The sequence below is a fragment of the Oenanthe melanoleuca genome, chromosome 3 (genome assembly GCF_029582105.1).
Source record: "Oenanthe melanoleuca isolate GR-GAL-2019-014 chromosome 3, OMel1.0, whole genome shotgun sequence".
In the NCBI taxonomy this organism is placed as follows: Eukaryota; Metazoa; Chordata; class Aves; order Passeriformes; family Muscicapidae; genus Oenanthe; species Oenanthe melanoleuca.
This window is the reverse complement of record NC_079336.1, coordinates 18,237,598-18,253,910: the sequence shown is the minus strand read 5'-3', so window position 1 is coordinate 18,253,910 and position 16,313 is coordinate 18,237,598. Positions and strand designations below refer to the sequence as shown.

Here is a 16,313-nt window from a genome sequence, read left to right as displayed (position 1 = left end):
ATTTCCTGTTCTGTCTAGGGCTCATACTACACCACGAATCTTTGCATCTTCATTTGCTGAGTATTGACAGTAGTACAGTACAGTACCAACCTCTTCATGTCTCTGGAGTTGAAAATTGGCATCAGCAGAAAGGAAATAATCTAAATCAACCCTTTTGCTGTACAAAGAGTGTTGTTCTGCTTACAGATTGCTTTCTACACACTTCTGTGGTGTTCATGGGGTGGCTTCTGCATGGTTCTGTTTCTGTAAAATAAACATATCCATGTAGGATATGAATGAGATGCTTTTGCCTGCAGCATTTCTCTTATCCCAAGCTGATGAAGTGATGATAGCAATATCAACTTTCAAATGTTAAAATAAGATTATACATTCAAAGCCATGTGATATACCTGGGCAATAGTATTCTACTGCAGTCTGTAGAATACATATGGAAATAAGTAACTTGATATTGTTCTGAACTCCTAATATTTCATACAACTTATACAGAATGGCTGATTTTTGAGGTAGATTAAGAAATTCACAGGAATTCATTCTGTAGAGGAAGAAGTTTCCTACAGGATTGTTGGGATAATGAAGTATTCAATGTAATGGATAATTTACAGAGCAGGCACATTTAACCTTTATGGGGAGGTGACTTTTTTGACCTCTTTCTTCATAGTCTCTCAGCTAATGAAAAGAAATTCTGCTATGTCTGGTAACCTTATGAGACGGTTCAGTAGTTGGAGATCCATGCCCTTTTGTTCAATTCAGTCTCTCTCAAACACAAAGATGCTGCATGTAACACATGAGATTTTTTGTCCTTTTGTGCTGACATTATGCAGCTCCTCAATCTTTCAGCATCTTCATTCTTTTAACTGAAGAATTATCTAGCCACACCTGAGAAAATATCATTAACTACCAATGTATTAATACATTATAATTCTAAATAAATGTAAATAATAAGCAAAAAACTAATAGGAAATGGCTTTATAATTCATAAACCCATCTCAAATTTTTCACCCATTGCTACAGAAAAAAATCATTCTCTCACAGCAGTAAGAATTGATAGGAAACTTTAATATTTCAGCAGTCACATTTTCATTTACAGAAAAACAATGTAATGTTGGTCAAAGTATGTTTAGTTTTAGCCTGTGTCTTTCAATATCATTAGATAAAAATTAGAGAATCAGATTTTGTCTTATTCATGATCTTTATTTGATTTTTTTTTTGCTATGATAAGAGATACTCTAATGTCAGTGCTTCCTAAGAGCATAGCATTATTTATGGATATCTTCTTAATGTTCCTTATTAATTCTGTGTTAGTGATTGATTTGATCACACTTTTTCAGTGTAGACCATGAAATTAGTTTAATAACTAAAAAAATGGTCTTTGAGGCACTGGACATGAAGGGCTGGGAAAAGCATATAAATTAAGAATTTATAATATAATTTAATTTAAGGAGACATTAAAAATTGCTTGTATTTTAATAAGTCCTTCAAAGAAAATGGGGCTTGTTACCTCACTGATCTTCTGTGAAGATTCCCAGGGCTTCAGTTTTAAAGAAACACTTTGTAAGGGTCCTGTTAATTGCTGGAGCAATTTTGGTCACATCAGCAGTGCCTGCCATCAGAGGCAGCTGATCCTTCTCTGGTCACCATAACACAGGCAGGAGACAGTGACACCAACATAATACTCCTGGTCCTCTTATCTGAGCTAAGTCTCAACATATCCTTGATGGAAATGAACTGAGCTTTATCATTTTGCAAGGAACTGACACAGAGGGTGGCAGCACCAGGCAGTATTTGTGAGAGGTAGGTTGATCTCACAGCTTTCTTGTTCCTCTGATGTTTGGCATGGGTACATTATTGCAAATCACTAATTGCTGACTAAGTACTGAAAAAAAGAAATCTGCTGAAAAATAAACTTATTAAAATATTAATTTCATATTATGTCATGAAATGCAATACTACTGGTCATGCTCCTCACTGTTAATTCTCTTCATTTCTTAGATAATACAACTGAAAATGACCCATTACAGCTGAAGTGGAACTCTAACTTTGTTGGTGCACTGGTTTTGAAATTTAAGTTGCAGGGTGCACAATTGATGACAGCTGACAGTAGTTTTACTCTGGTTTCAGCAGACATGCTCCTTGTTTAGTTGTAGTTGAATATGAAATCAGAATTAGGCCCTCAAGAGTATTTCTTCATGGAACAAATTCCTAGTTGCAAAACCTGCAGAGTTGCCCTTCAGACAGGGGGGAGTCATGTAAAGGCTGTCTAGTATGAAAAACTCTCTGAAAAGAAATGCATGTATTTTTATAAATGGGAAATATATGAGTGTCTTCAATATACTCTGGGAAAAGGTACCATTTCTCTGCAGTGAAGAATGGGGTCAAAGTAAAAGAGCCTTGAAATTCAGCCAGTGCTGCAATCACTAAACTTTGGTTAAACTAGGCTTCTTATTATGGACATTTCAGCTATAGACTGACAGCAGGGAGGAAAGAAATGGTTAGCAGATACAGGCTGTTTGCTGTGAAACTGGAAATCTACATTCAAGAATTCTTATTTAAACTTTTTCCACTTTTTCTGGTCTGTCAGGAGTAAAAACAGTGATGAAGGCTAAAAAAATCAATTCAGCTGTAGGCTGCTCAAGGAAATGTGACAGGATAGACAGCCATGTACCTGTTAGATACATATTATGTGACTGGTACCACTTTTATGGCATAAAAGTGGTATTCCTGCTGCTAGCTTGAATTTTTTTTTTTTTTCCCATCACAGCATCACCCTTCACAAACAAAAGCTTTATATTTTCCTAAGAAACTTTGTGTTAACTGCTTAAATTATGCAACTACATAGTGGCACACATTTTCTGCTTGATGCCATGAAACATCACACATATTCCAGATACCATAGCTGGATGTCTCTCTTCCTCATGCCTCACACATGAGGAAGACACCACTGGTATTACATTTTCATTATGTTATCCCAGAATTTACTAATGTTTTGGTTCTACTGTACCCAAAAGTTTTTGCCTGATTATTGTGGGGATGGTTTATCATTCTACTCTCAGGCACAGAGAGACTATGATTTCCAGAAACAGTAACAGTACTACTGCAACATTTTAAAACAAAATTTTAGTTTTTGCCCAAACTTTGATTCCTGGCTTTATGATTTTTTTTTTCTTTTCTGTTTGTCTCTTCTAGTATTTCAACCTTCTTAGCCATAAGTTACCTCTTAGCTCATACTTAATAAAGACAGATTGATGTTACAATGTCCCTGCTTACATCTCTCTCCTTTTCTGTGCACATGCTCTGTGCTCTGATTTCTATAATCTCAGTGCTACTTTCATTCTTCTATCACAGATGTCTTATAAACTTGAAGCTTTCTCACAGATCCAACAGGTGTTTATCTTTTGTTATAATTCTTTCTCTTATGTTTACATTACAGAAAGGTCTCTAGCTTGGGAAAATACTAGCTGAGCCTGAGAAAGTTAGACTGGAAAAATCCTTAAGATTTTCCCTGTGCCTGTAACAGCCACAATCTAACAAGGCTGAAAAGTAAAACCCTCTAGGTGGGACTTTTTTCACAGGGAACATACTAGCCACATGCATGCTATTATTTAGTAATAAAAAGTAATAAATGAAAGCAAATCTAGTGCTCCACTATAATGAGAAAAAATGAAAATTGTGCACTTCCCTGTTTGTGTATGGAATTTGAAGAATAATGTGTCCTAATTAAGATAACTTAAAAGACTTTTATTATTGTTGAAAATACCTTGTGATATCTTCAGAGTTTAAAGAAGGCTTAAGTGTACATTTTTATTTTTTCTTACCTAACCTATCATCTTTAAAGTCAATATGGAAAAATAGTAGCAAACGAGATTTTGTTTTACTTTATGTAGAGTCTCTGTGAGTGTTAGGGCACTTGAAAAGGAAGACCATGCACCAAAGGAAGAGTGACAATGTGCATGGAGAGATTTCTGGTAAGGTCTGAATCTATTAATTGTGATACTGGAGTCTGCTTTTTCCTAGTGAAATTAAGTGGAATTGGAATTTATTATGAGAATTATATAAAATTGCAGGATTTTAAAAATATTCTGATATGAATGGGGTGAATGATTGCTAGAGACAGCAAAGATACATGACAACATAAAAGACCTTGGGGAATTACTGTAGTGGAGTTGAAATGTTCATCAGACAAGAGCATTCTAAGTTTATTAATCATATTGTTATAATATTGTGTCATAATCTCTGATTATGTGATTCTGTGATTGCTACAAGCTCCTTTATTAATTAAACTAAGAATATCTATCAAAATCAAATTCAATCTAAGTATTTCAATCTTCAAAAATAACAAGGCAAAATAAGATTTTATCAAGCAGCAATATGGATAATCAATGTCAATTTTCTCCTCTTAATCTGCTGACAGCCTTTCCTAGTCTATTATATTGAAAATGAATCTTGATACAGCTATAATTCATTCTTTATATCTAAACAATATAACTAATTTTGGAAGAGAAAGTTTACAGTACATTAGAAAAGCATAGGGATCTAAAACATTAAATGGATTAGATAATTGAAGAGAAATCCATATTTACATAATACATTCTTTCTAAATTAATATTGTCTTCTACAGGAACTGCATCATGAATTAGGAAAGTAAAAGTTTTAGTTAATGACTGCAAAGTGAATTAAATATAGAATGTTATTTTTTTCTTCAAGTTCTGAACACTGTTTCATTTAACTAAGTCTGTAATACTAAATTATACATAGCCAGGGGATTTTGCTTCTGGAATTTCTGTGTCTTACTTGATAAATTTTTTTATGATGGCTAGCATAGTGTAGCCCAGAGAATGGTACAAGAACTATCAGAGGCTGAACAATGATGTGGGGACATCAGAAATGCCTGGCTGGCCCAGAATAATTCATGTTACACAGTATTCTATTTCAATAAAAACAAAATGAGGTGCAACAAGTAGGCAAACCTGAACAATATTTTTAGACAATTTATTTCATAATTTCTCTAGCATCCACAATCTTTATATTAGAAGTATAGGAAGGTTTATATTTCTGTCAGGTTAGAGACCTATTAGTCATTAAATTTCTGATCCTTTTTGAATCTGCAGATACTATCTACATTCACAGCCTCCTGTGCAAATGATTTCAGGGAATTCAATGTGCAGTGAATGAAACAGTAGCTTTTAAACTTCATTTAAGCTAGTATGCTACCAGCTGTAATGACTGCTCTCTAGTTGTATAATTTAAGGGTTGTGATCTAATTATATACTTATACTCACTCTTCAGGAGTTTTAAAATATCACTGGCACAGTCTTCAGTCTTCTCTAGTCTCTCTTCATAAGACAGTAATTCCTTCTGTCTTCTATTTTAGCTGCCCTTTTGTGTTCCTTTCCTTATGTCTTTGTCCTTACCAATCAACCATTGGGACTTGGTTAATCTGAAGGATAAGAGGATTTAATGGACTATTTCAATCAGGAGAGGTCTTCAGAAAGATTTTGGATTCCAAATATTGTAGAAGGAAAAAAACAACCATAAAATTGAGCCCGTGGGCCCAGAGGCAGCCACAGCACACAGTGACAGATCTCCCAGTCTTGCTGGGAGTGAGACCAAAGGACATACTGGGGAAAGCACAACCTCGACATGGCCATCAGCTCTTGGAGAACACAGTCTGAAAGACACTACAATCACTATATCATAAGCACAGCACATTTTCAAAAGCTCAAAGCACCAGCAGCGTAGACAGAATGGACGTCCCAGCAAGAGCCAAAACATGGGGAGGATTTTGATCACCGTGGGAAAATCATTTCTGTAGAACCCTCAGATTGAATGATTTCCACAGTCTATGCAAGTAAGAATTTCTATGCATGAGAAGCTGATTCCAGAAATGGTGCTCCTGTGAGCTTTTTTTCTGGAAACATTTATCTTTTTGACTGAGTTCCACTCAGCATGCATGCACAGGAGGTTTCCTGTGGGCTGTTTCCAAACGTAGAGCTAGAATTACCTTCTGCTCTTTTGTAGTATAGACTATTTTTTCTCCATAACCAGATGATATTACTTACTGTGGATTAATAAACAGTGCCTGGTTTATCACTGGAGACTCTTACATAAGACATCTAATTGAATTCAACTTCTTTTTCCCACTGGTGTGGACATATTTAATGAGATTTCACTTTTCAGCACTTTACTGGGATGTAATATAACTTAAAAGAGTAATTTGTTTTTGAAACATTGGCTGCTATTAATAATAAGCTAATATTTATGTTCCTGCTTGAATATAGTCCTCTGTGCACACTGAAGAAAAGTTATCGATGACAGAATAACTTTGAGAAATATTCTGAACCATTTATTGTTTTGACATTATGCTGTATTAAATTTCTTCTAGAAAATTGAATAATTCCCGAGATATAATCTCTCTAAGTTTTAAGAAAAATACTGTTGCAAAACATATGATATACACTGTGGCCTGAACTAGCTTACCTGCTACTGCCTCCCTGTATAGATTTTCTCTTTTCTGTAATCACACCTCTCTCTTCCCAATTTTTTTTTCAACACCAGACTTTGACTGATACAGTTCATGTGTTCAGCAAAGAAGGGGCTTTGAGGGGAAATGAGATGTGATTAAAATGATTTTGCTGGAGCTTTGGAGAGTAGAAAATAGAATTCAAGTTTGAACATATTATTTATTATTATTATTATTATTATTATTATTATTATTATTATTATTATTAAATTTTATTATTTAATTTAATTTATTATTATTACTGCTACTACTACTACTACTACTACTACTACTACTACTACTACTTTATTGTGCTAATAACCACCTAGTCCTTGACAGGTATTGGAGCAAGTAATCTGTCAATGTCATTTAAAGTTATATTTTTCTGCTGGCTTCCCATCTGTTGGCCAATTAGTCCTGTTTTGTCATTGTTCTGTTCATTGAAGGGATGTATGGTGTATGTTTCTGGCCATAAAACCAGCAATGTGTTTTCATTTTCAGGTAAAATCAGAGATAAATTATAATAAGTCTTATAATTAAATTGATACATGTGTTCTTCAAGAAGAATTTAGAAATTATTGATAGTCTCTGAAGAGAAAATTCAGAGACTAATTTTTTTTATGATCACATTCTAACTTCATTAAGTGTTTCATAATAAATGTAATGCTGAATATATTTCAGAACTATAATTTTCTTGAAAAAGCTATTTTAAAATCAAATGCTGAAGTCTACTTAATTCCTGTCTACTCATTAAAAGACTTTTTTTATCATTTTTTCCAAATTACTGTTTATTTAGCAAATCTGTAGTTTGTATGTGCAAGTTTATATATAATTAAGTTTAGTAGGTTTATATGTGATATACCTACATATGAAATACATAAATATGAGTATTTACAGATTTTTAGTATTTTTCTCTTCAGAAATAATTTTACTGAGACCAACTTGAACTTAATATGTTTGACAAAAGCTGTTCTCCTTTGAAGTCATTCTGTTCTATCACTCTGAAAAAGAGAAGTATCACTCTGAAAAACAGACTGTGTCATAAATTAATGTATTACATTTTCAAAATTATAATTGCTTGATTTGAAACAGGCTTCAGAGAGCCATATTTTCATGTCACATAGTACAGCAATTAACAGAAAACAAAGCACAATAGGTTCCTTTTTTCCTGTTAAGTAGATCAAAGGACAAAGGGATTATTTTTATAAATTTATTTTCTCTGCTTCCATGCTTATGGCCTGAGTGTGGTTTAGAGATGCAATTCAGTGGCCCAGGGATGAAACAACAATAATGGATCTGCAGAGTTTGTCTCATCTCATGATGGACCACTCTGTCCTACTCACTGCTGTGTCCCTGACCTCTGCAGCAGTACCCAGCTGCTTCTAGGAAGGCACTTTTGGTTTTTTTTTTTGGTTGGTTGGGGTTTTTTGGGCAGGGGAGTGGGGGAGATGGTGGTTTGTTTGGTTTTTTTTCCCCAGCATTTGTAAAAGCTTTGCAAGAAATGCTGCTGAAGGCAGCTGGAACTCTTGAAGTTTCTGGGGCTCTAGATTCTGAAGGTTTTGTAGAAATAATAGTGATTTTTTTTGCCGACATAGCATTGTATTAACATGTATTTTTTAATTGTCAGAATCTTTCTCTGTGTGTTGTGCTAACAGGATGGGTAAACAGAGTGGAACACATACATTAAGCAAACACTTCTGCTTGTGACTGCTTGTGCCCAAGTACTCTTGTAAATAATGACCTGAGCCACTTGGCTTGTGCAGCCCTCCCAGCTTCTGAAGTTTGATAACCACTTTTAAATATATTCTAGCATTAAAGCTTTGATTTTTTTTTTTTTTTCTTTTTTAATGCACTGGTTAAAATAGCAAATTTGGTATGCATTAAGCTGTCTTTTATAAGAGTTTTTCATGTAAGCAAATGATGCACTAGTCTACTTTTGTTCCATATTTCAATTTTAAGGATGCATTGACCCAGAGTAATTTGAAGTTTTTCATTAAAAAGCTCATGTTAAAATAATAATTTCAAAATTTCTGATATTTAGAAATTAACCGTATTTCAGGCAAACTGATGCTAAACTCTGAAAATAGTCCTAAGGGATTATGTTAATACTCATGAGACAACTGTAGAGATCTCTGAGAAATTAGCTCACATGGACACCAAGACATTAGCATTGTTCAGGCTTTCTTTGCTTATGAAAAAAAATATTCCAACCCTAATTCTTTATGGATCATAGGAACCTGAAGATCAAAGTATAGCTGAGATCTGAAATTGCAGACACTCCAAGACTGTCACCACTCCCAAAAGGTTTTTTTCACTGCTGTGTTCATTCTCAAAGAGGATCTGATGAGCTGCACATTATTTCCTTACACGAGAGTTGCAAAGCGTGATTGTCAAGGAATTGTTATATGAATGTTATGCTTGCATGAACTTGTAAGCAGCTAGCTCAGAAGGAGTCAATGGTTTCCTCAAATGCAGATATTAGGAGTGATGTTAGCACTCTGTATTCATTGTTTAGACAGGGACATCAGCCCCTCTCAGGCTGGGGAGGGGGAAGTCAGCAATCCTGCAGGCACAGTGTTACACACTGACATTCTGAAAGAGTGATGAAGCTGCTGTGGAGCAGCAAGGACAAATGTCTGAGTGGTAATGCAGAGAAAATTGTCATACCAAGACTGATGCATCCCACCATCCAGATTTCCCTCAAGAAAAGCAATATCCAATCTGTGGATCGTGCCCTACAAATGCATTTCAGCAAGTAAATCATATCAGCATGGTTACAGTTTGTTATCTAAGTGAAACACACGGACAACCTAAAGTGTGCTTACTGCTATATATGTATCTACCTCTAAACACTGCAGTGCTTTATCTTGGTTAATTCTAGGCTCTCTAAAGATTAATTATCTACTTCTACTTTTATGCTGTCTGATGCAGAAATGATTTTCAAGAACCCGAAATCCATGCCTAGGGTCGAAGTGATTCATGACACACATTCACAGTGTTAAATGTTCCATTAAAAGTTACAGAAGGTACCAAATGACTTGGGAATATTCTCCTTTTCTTTTTATGGCACAGTAACTTTGCTATGGGCATGGTAAAAACATTTCTTTCAGTGGGAAATTCTACCCAACATATATCAGGTATGGTACAAGACTGAAATGGGCCTAAATTTCAAGGATCATTGCTGGTCAGCTCTTATGGCTGTCACTCACAAAATCACAGTCATGTCTCACTTCTAGCTGAAGTTAATGGTGAAGTGCATTTCTCTCACAAGGCTTCATCCCCATCTGGAGGCTTTTGCACTTATCTAAAATGATTTACTGGAGTTAAGTCACCCTAATCCTGAGCTGTCCTCATGGATGGGATACCTGCTTGGTTAATGGCATTGTCCTTCTACCTGTTTTTTTTAGCATAAATTCTAAAGAAAAAAAAAGTTTGTATTTTTTTTTTTGTTGTTGTTGATTATTTGTTTTCATCCATGGAATTAGGAACTATTAAAAATAGCTATTATTTATAAAAAAGTACTTTTTTTATATCTGGAGCATTTTACACTGCCTTTAGTAAAGAATTTAATGATACAAAAGTTAGAGTACTTTTAACTAAATGTAAGTCAAGTTGTATAGTTAGTAAAGACGCTTATTAGTGAGTGTCCCTGATGACTTTTCTAGTTTTAAAAAGCAAAAATGTTATTTTGGTAATTGGTAGTTCTATTTCATCTTGTACTGTACTTGTTTCCAGACAGCAAGCAAGCCCTCACAGGGAAATGTTTCACATCTGTGTATTTGTCCTTTCCATACTGAGCACTACATGCAAGATATGGAACACTGAGTGATTAAAATAATTTGTGACAAATTAACTATGTTGAAAAATCTTGGTTCATTGAACTAAGCATGTTTATTCTGAAACATCTTCAGTTTCAGAAAGGCTTACAAATATGAGTTTGGAGGAAACCACTTGATAGAATCCCAGAAAGACTGGGATGAAATGAATTGGAAGCTGCAAATCCCAGAACTGCTTCCTTGTGGACCTTTTTTAGCAAGGATGAGGGATTACACTACAGTTATCAGCTTAATGGAAAGACACAATTCAGTTTCTTATACAGTGCTTCCATTTTTCAAAACACTGCCAGCAACAAACCTGAGAGGTCATCACTTAATCAAAGCAACTATCTGGATTCCAGTTCAGAAAATTTAGAAGAATGTGGCTCCAGTTTCACCATCCCTTAGCCTTCAGACTTGTGATGTACAAATTCTTTGTGCTGATCTGATCATGCCTCTGAACTGATAGCACTTTTTATCTTTCTGTGCACAAGTTTTCCTTTTATTTCACTTCATAAAGATTTTGAATGTATTGATGTACTAAACCACTGATCAAATATAATCCCTAATTTCTCCACAGTAATTACAGAGACAATACTTCTGTTCTTGCTGCTAATAATGTTGTGTTCTATAAATATATCTGTGATCCACCTAATTATGGGTCAAGTCCTTCAGTAACTCTTAGGCAAGAGCTGCAAAGAGAACTCAGTTTCATGATGCTAAAAGGGGTGACCAGAATTTTACTAGAGCCACTCCTCCAGTATCTTCTGGAGAAATGCATAAATCAGTCTTGGCAAAATCAGAGCACCTCCTGGGTAAGGATTCAAGTCAGGGAAATTAGGAAACACTATAGAAGATGGTTAGCATACATAACAAATATAGTCAGAACAGGTTGTGTTGTGCAAAAAAACCAACAATTTTCTGCATCTGTATTATTTAAAGCATATATGAAGTGCCATTCAGTCCTTGATGGCTTTGTCTTCCTTAGTCCTCAGAAATTTTTTCCCCCTTTATCTTCTCTATACCTCTTGAAAACTTTTGATTTTCTTATTGTCTCATGTTGGAAATTTCTAAAGTATAAATGCAATGCCTGTGCCTAAAATGGGGCCATTAAACAGTTCCTGACAGAGAGAGACACATGTGCACTGAGGCAGATTACCCTTGCCTGGCAACAAGATCCCCACCCAGCCACTCTCATGCTCCTCAACACAGTAATGAGAGAAATTAAGATGAAAAAGTTCACATGTCAAAATGAAGACAGGGTGAGCACTTACCAGTTACAATCACTGGCAAAACAAACTCAGCTGGGAAAAGATTTATTTAATTTATTGGTGTTTCTTTGTTTTTGGTTTTGTTTTTTTAAATAGAGTGGGATAGTAAGAAACAAATACAAATCTAAAAACACCTTCTCACCATTTTTCATTTCCTCCTTGGCTCAACTACAGTCTCAACTCTTCTACCTAATTTCCACCTCAAGCACCACAAAAGCGGGTGGGAAGAGGGGTTTTGGCCAGTCATAAACACTTTATTTCCACCTCTCCTTCCTCCTCACACAGTTTCTCTGCTCCACTGTGGGTCTTTCCCACAGGACAGTCCTACAAGAACTGCTCCAATATTCTAGTTCTATCTAGAACTATCCTAGTTCTTCTCACTAGGCTGCAGCTCAAGAACAGCTCTGGTGCAGGTCCCGTCCATGGGCACAGGTCCCTTGGGAATAGACTGCCCAAGGGTGGGCTCTCCATGGGCTGAAGTTTGCTCCAGGGCACATCCACCTGCTCACACCTGGGCTCTCCATGGGCTGAAGTTTGCTCCAGGGCACATCCAGCTGTTCACACCTGGGCTCTCCAAGGGCTGAAGTTTGCTCCAGGGCACATCCACCTGCTCATGGGCTCTCCAAGGGCTGCAGGGGCACAGCTGCCTCACCATGGTCTGCACCATGAGCTCCAGGGGAACCTCTGCTCCTGCACTTTATTCCCTTCCTTCTGCTCTGACTAGTGTCTGCAGAGCTGTTTCTCTCACATTTTCTTACAACCTTATGAATTCAGTTTACATCCCTGCCCATTCTAGTTTGATTCTTATGTCATTCAAAATGTTTTTATCTATTGATATTTTCTAGTGCAGCAGCTGTTGGAATGTGATTGTGTTCGTCGCTGCTTTCATCTGAAAAGGCTCTCAGGAAAATAATTTTAGTTAGAAAAATGGAATGGAAAATATTGTGAAAAATAATGCCTTTTTGGAATTAGGTGTAAGTGGTATTTTACAACAGATTTTACATCAGGTATTTTACACTGGGTAACAGTGTAAATACCACTGTTCTTTTAAGCCAAATTTTGATGTAGAACACTGACAAACTTCTGTTGACATACATTGTTGTAATTCAGTATTTGAGGTATAAGAAATTATACCAAGGTGTCCTGTAACCTCTTTCCTGCAAACCCCAGTTCCTGTCTTCCTTTCCGGTCCTGTGACCTTGCCCTGTGTCCTTGTACCCACCGGGGTCGGTATTCCGGCCCCTGTCCCGTCTGTGTCCTCATCCCATTGGCAGCTAGCCAAGGCCACTCCCATTCCCCTCTCCTGATTACCTGTACCCCAGAGAAACTCGGCCTCTTTCCGGCCATACCATCGCCCAGGAATAAACTAAGACTGAAAGAGCCTCTTTTGTATCCTTCTCCATCCATGATGCGATACTGTGTCTGATCTTAAGTAATTAGGAAATAGACACAGTGTAACAGCATCAGTTGGCGCCCAAACGTGGGGCTCTCAGTTTTAGACCCCATTTGGCTAAGAAAGGCCCGTTGAGCTGTTCAACTACCTCTGTGGGTCGGAGCTGTTTTTTTGCCAGCCCCGAACATAGGAGGGTGAATCGGATAACTCTCCGCGAACTCGGAGAAGCCGATTCTGGATTGGAGCTTTTGCAGAGTTACGGCGAGACCGCACTCCGTCTGAGGAAGGTAAAATATCCCTTCGGGGAGGCGGGAACCCCTAACTAGCCCCGAGGTACTGGGGGAGGGGGGAGTTTTTAGACGGAGTAGCCCCAAATTCGCGTGGGGAGGTTTGTATCCCGCGGGGGCAGCGGCGGCAGTCCCGCGTGGAGTGGTGAACACGTGGGCGGTGTTGCGCAACCCCGCCGGCATTTACGTGTTCGGGCCCTCCGCCGACGTGTGCTGTGCTATTGGCGTGAGCACGGGCGCGGGGAATTCCCTTAGGAGGATTTCCCCGGGACCGCCCGTGCTGCCATAGCGACAGCCGCGTGTGGTAACAAAACCCCAGTACCCCCACACCTGGGTTTGCAACGGACTGCTAATTTGTAACTTTCTGCAACAGTAAGGGAATCGTGCATTTGTGTTTATAACATCGGAATGGGGGGGAAATTTTCTGCACAACAAAAGAGCATTATTTCTCAGCTTAAAGAAATGTTAGATGCGCAGGATTTTGTAATTTCTAAAAAACAGATTAAGAAATTTGTTAGTTTGTTGTCTCGAGAAGTTATAGAATTTGAAAAGCAAGATGTCACTTCAGTTTTATTTTGGGACAATGTTGGAAATTTATTAACTTCTAAAATACAGAAAGGCGATACCACGGCTGCTTTATTTTTGCCTATATTTCTAAATATTCACAAACACTTAACGCAATTAAATTCGGAATCTTCTGTCCCTGAATTAAAAGAGAAATCAGAAATACCTCAAGAAACTACTAATTCTAACAATCCTCCCAATTATACAATGTTGCCGTCTGAAAATTCTAATTTAGAAAATCACCTTTCTTCAGTGCAAGGGGGAAAACCTGTACTAACTTCAAACCATATGCCTTTTTCTTCCAATAACCCATTCCTGCATCCAACTCCCATTTCTGCTCCATATCTTCCTAGCTATGTAAACCCATATTTCCAAGCTGCTGTTTCTATATCACCTTGTAACAATCTTTCTAACACGGGGACAGAAAACAATAGGAACTCCGTGGGGGCTGAGACGGGGGGAGGGGCAGCACGTGTTTCAGGAACGCAGGCAGAGACACAGAACCACTTAACCCCTAACTTGCTGACTAACCCTCCTCAGTTCTTTGATACAGCTCCAGTTAGTTATGTGGGTAGAAGGAATGGTAGGAGAAGCTACGAGCCATTCTCATACCAAGATAAAAAGGAAATTTGTAAGGTGCAAAGGGAATTTGGGAGGCAAAGTGAAATATTTAAAGGGATGCTAAGAACAACACTTTTGTCTAATGAATTAGTTCCCCAGGATATAAAGGACCTTTTTATGTGTTTGCTAACTCCAGCTGAATATGAATTATGGCTTAATATTTGGAAACGTTCTTTAAGCAGTCTTTTAACAGAGCTTCACAAAAACCCTGAGCATTCTAAAGATTCGGATGATAATGAAATTACATTGGATCATTTATGTGGGGAGGGTGAAATTCACTGCCCTGAAAAACAAATTCGGTTATTATCTAAATTTATTTTGAATAAGGTTAGTGATGCAGCTGAAAAGGCCTTTATCAGTTTGCCAACACCTGAAGTAACTACTAGTTATGTTCATATTAAACAGCATTCTTCTGAGAGTTTTTTAAGTTTTATAGATCGATTAAAGACACAGGTGGAACGCCAGGTGCAAAATCCAGCCATGCATGCAGAACTGATTAAGGAATTAGCAGAGAAGAATGCCAATCAAGCATGTCGCAGAGTCATCTCCAGCTTACCACTCTACCCGGAGCCCAGCCTAGCACAGATGATCGAAGCATGCACACGCAAAGCAGAACTGTTCAGTGATCCTGAGAGGAACCCAAGTCCAGCACCTCCTAAGCCTCCAGCACCTCCACCACCACAGATGAAGAAGCAGCACAGGCCATCACAGCAGCTAAAGAAGATCACCTGTTTCCAGTGTCAGCAGGAAGGACATTTTGCTAGGGACTGTCCTCAGAACAGGAAACAGAAGAAAATCAGTGGACCAAAAAACTAGAACTGAGGCGCTGGCCTGCCATAAACACCATAGAGCGCCAGGATATAAATTCTGCAGGCTATACTGTAGCAAAAGCCTCTCTCTTAAAAACAAAGGGGGAGGGTGGAAGGGATAATGTGGGGATAACAGATGATATAAATGTTAAATGTTCTCTTAACCAGGTCAGGCAGTCCTGTGGCCGTGTTAGGCTCCAGACTACCAAAGGTTTTCATTTCAGATCTGCTGAGTGGACCATCATTACAGTGGACATCTCAAGCCCGTTAATTGACATGACGGTTTGCCACATGGAGAGTGAGTATTTTGTTGTGGGAGACACAGCACACACACCTTTAGAAATTGAAATAGCTCCTATGATCATGAAGGGGAAAATATCCAGTGTTATAATATTAGCCCGTTGCTCTCAAGCACCTTTCTATTTGTGTGAGGGGCAAGTACTGGCCCAAGCCTTTCCTATTCCAGCAGACATCACAGCAGATGATAAGTCACCAGAGGTTTACTGGGCAGAAACAGTAAAGGAGGAAAAACCTTCTCTAGCATGCAACATGACACATGGATCAGATCACCTACACGTCCAGGGTGTTCTGGACACGGGATCAGACGTGACCATTATTCCTGAAAAACTGTGGCCTTCACATTGGAAATTGCAACCTGTGGCTGGGCAGCTCCAGGGTATAGGAGGAGTTAAATTGGCAAAAATATCAAAACGCATGGTACAAATTGAAGGACCGGACGGCAAAGTAGCCAGTGTTCGTCCGTTTGTAATTGATTACAAATGTCCCTTGTGGGGGAGGGACTCCATGTCACAGTGGGGAGTTAAAATGATAATTCCAAAAACCCCTCAGGATTTTTTGGAAGCGGCCACTGTAGACTGCCAGGTCCGGAAACTAACATGGCTAAGTGACACACCTATTTGGACAACACAGTGGCTGCTGAAAAAGGAAAAGTTACTGGCACTTGAAAAACTTGTAGAGGAACAATTGGCAAAAAATCATATAGAAGAAACACTTAGTCCCTGGAATTCTCCAATCTTTGTAGTGAAAAAACCAGGGA

General features: G+C 37.8%; 1 protein-coding gene across 1 annotated transcript in view; it reads right to left on the bottom strand.

The window, feature by feature from the left end:
• The window catches only part of TMEM18 (transmembrane protein 18), a 196,265-nt gene extending 183,331 nt beyond the window's left edge, over nucleotides 1–12,934 (bottom strand). The window contains exon 1 of the mRNA XM_056486276.1: nucleotides 12,894–12,934. Coding sequence (XP_056342251.1) covers nucleotides 12,894–12,934 — 41 coding nt within the window. The remainder of the gene's footprint in view (nucleotides 1–12,893) is intronic.
• Between the last annotated feature and the right edge of the window lie 3,379 nt (nucleotides 12,935–16,313).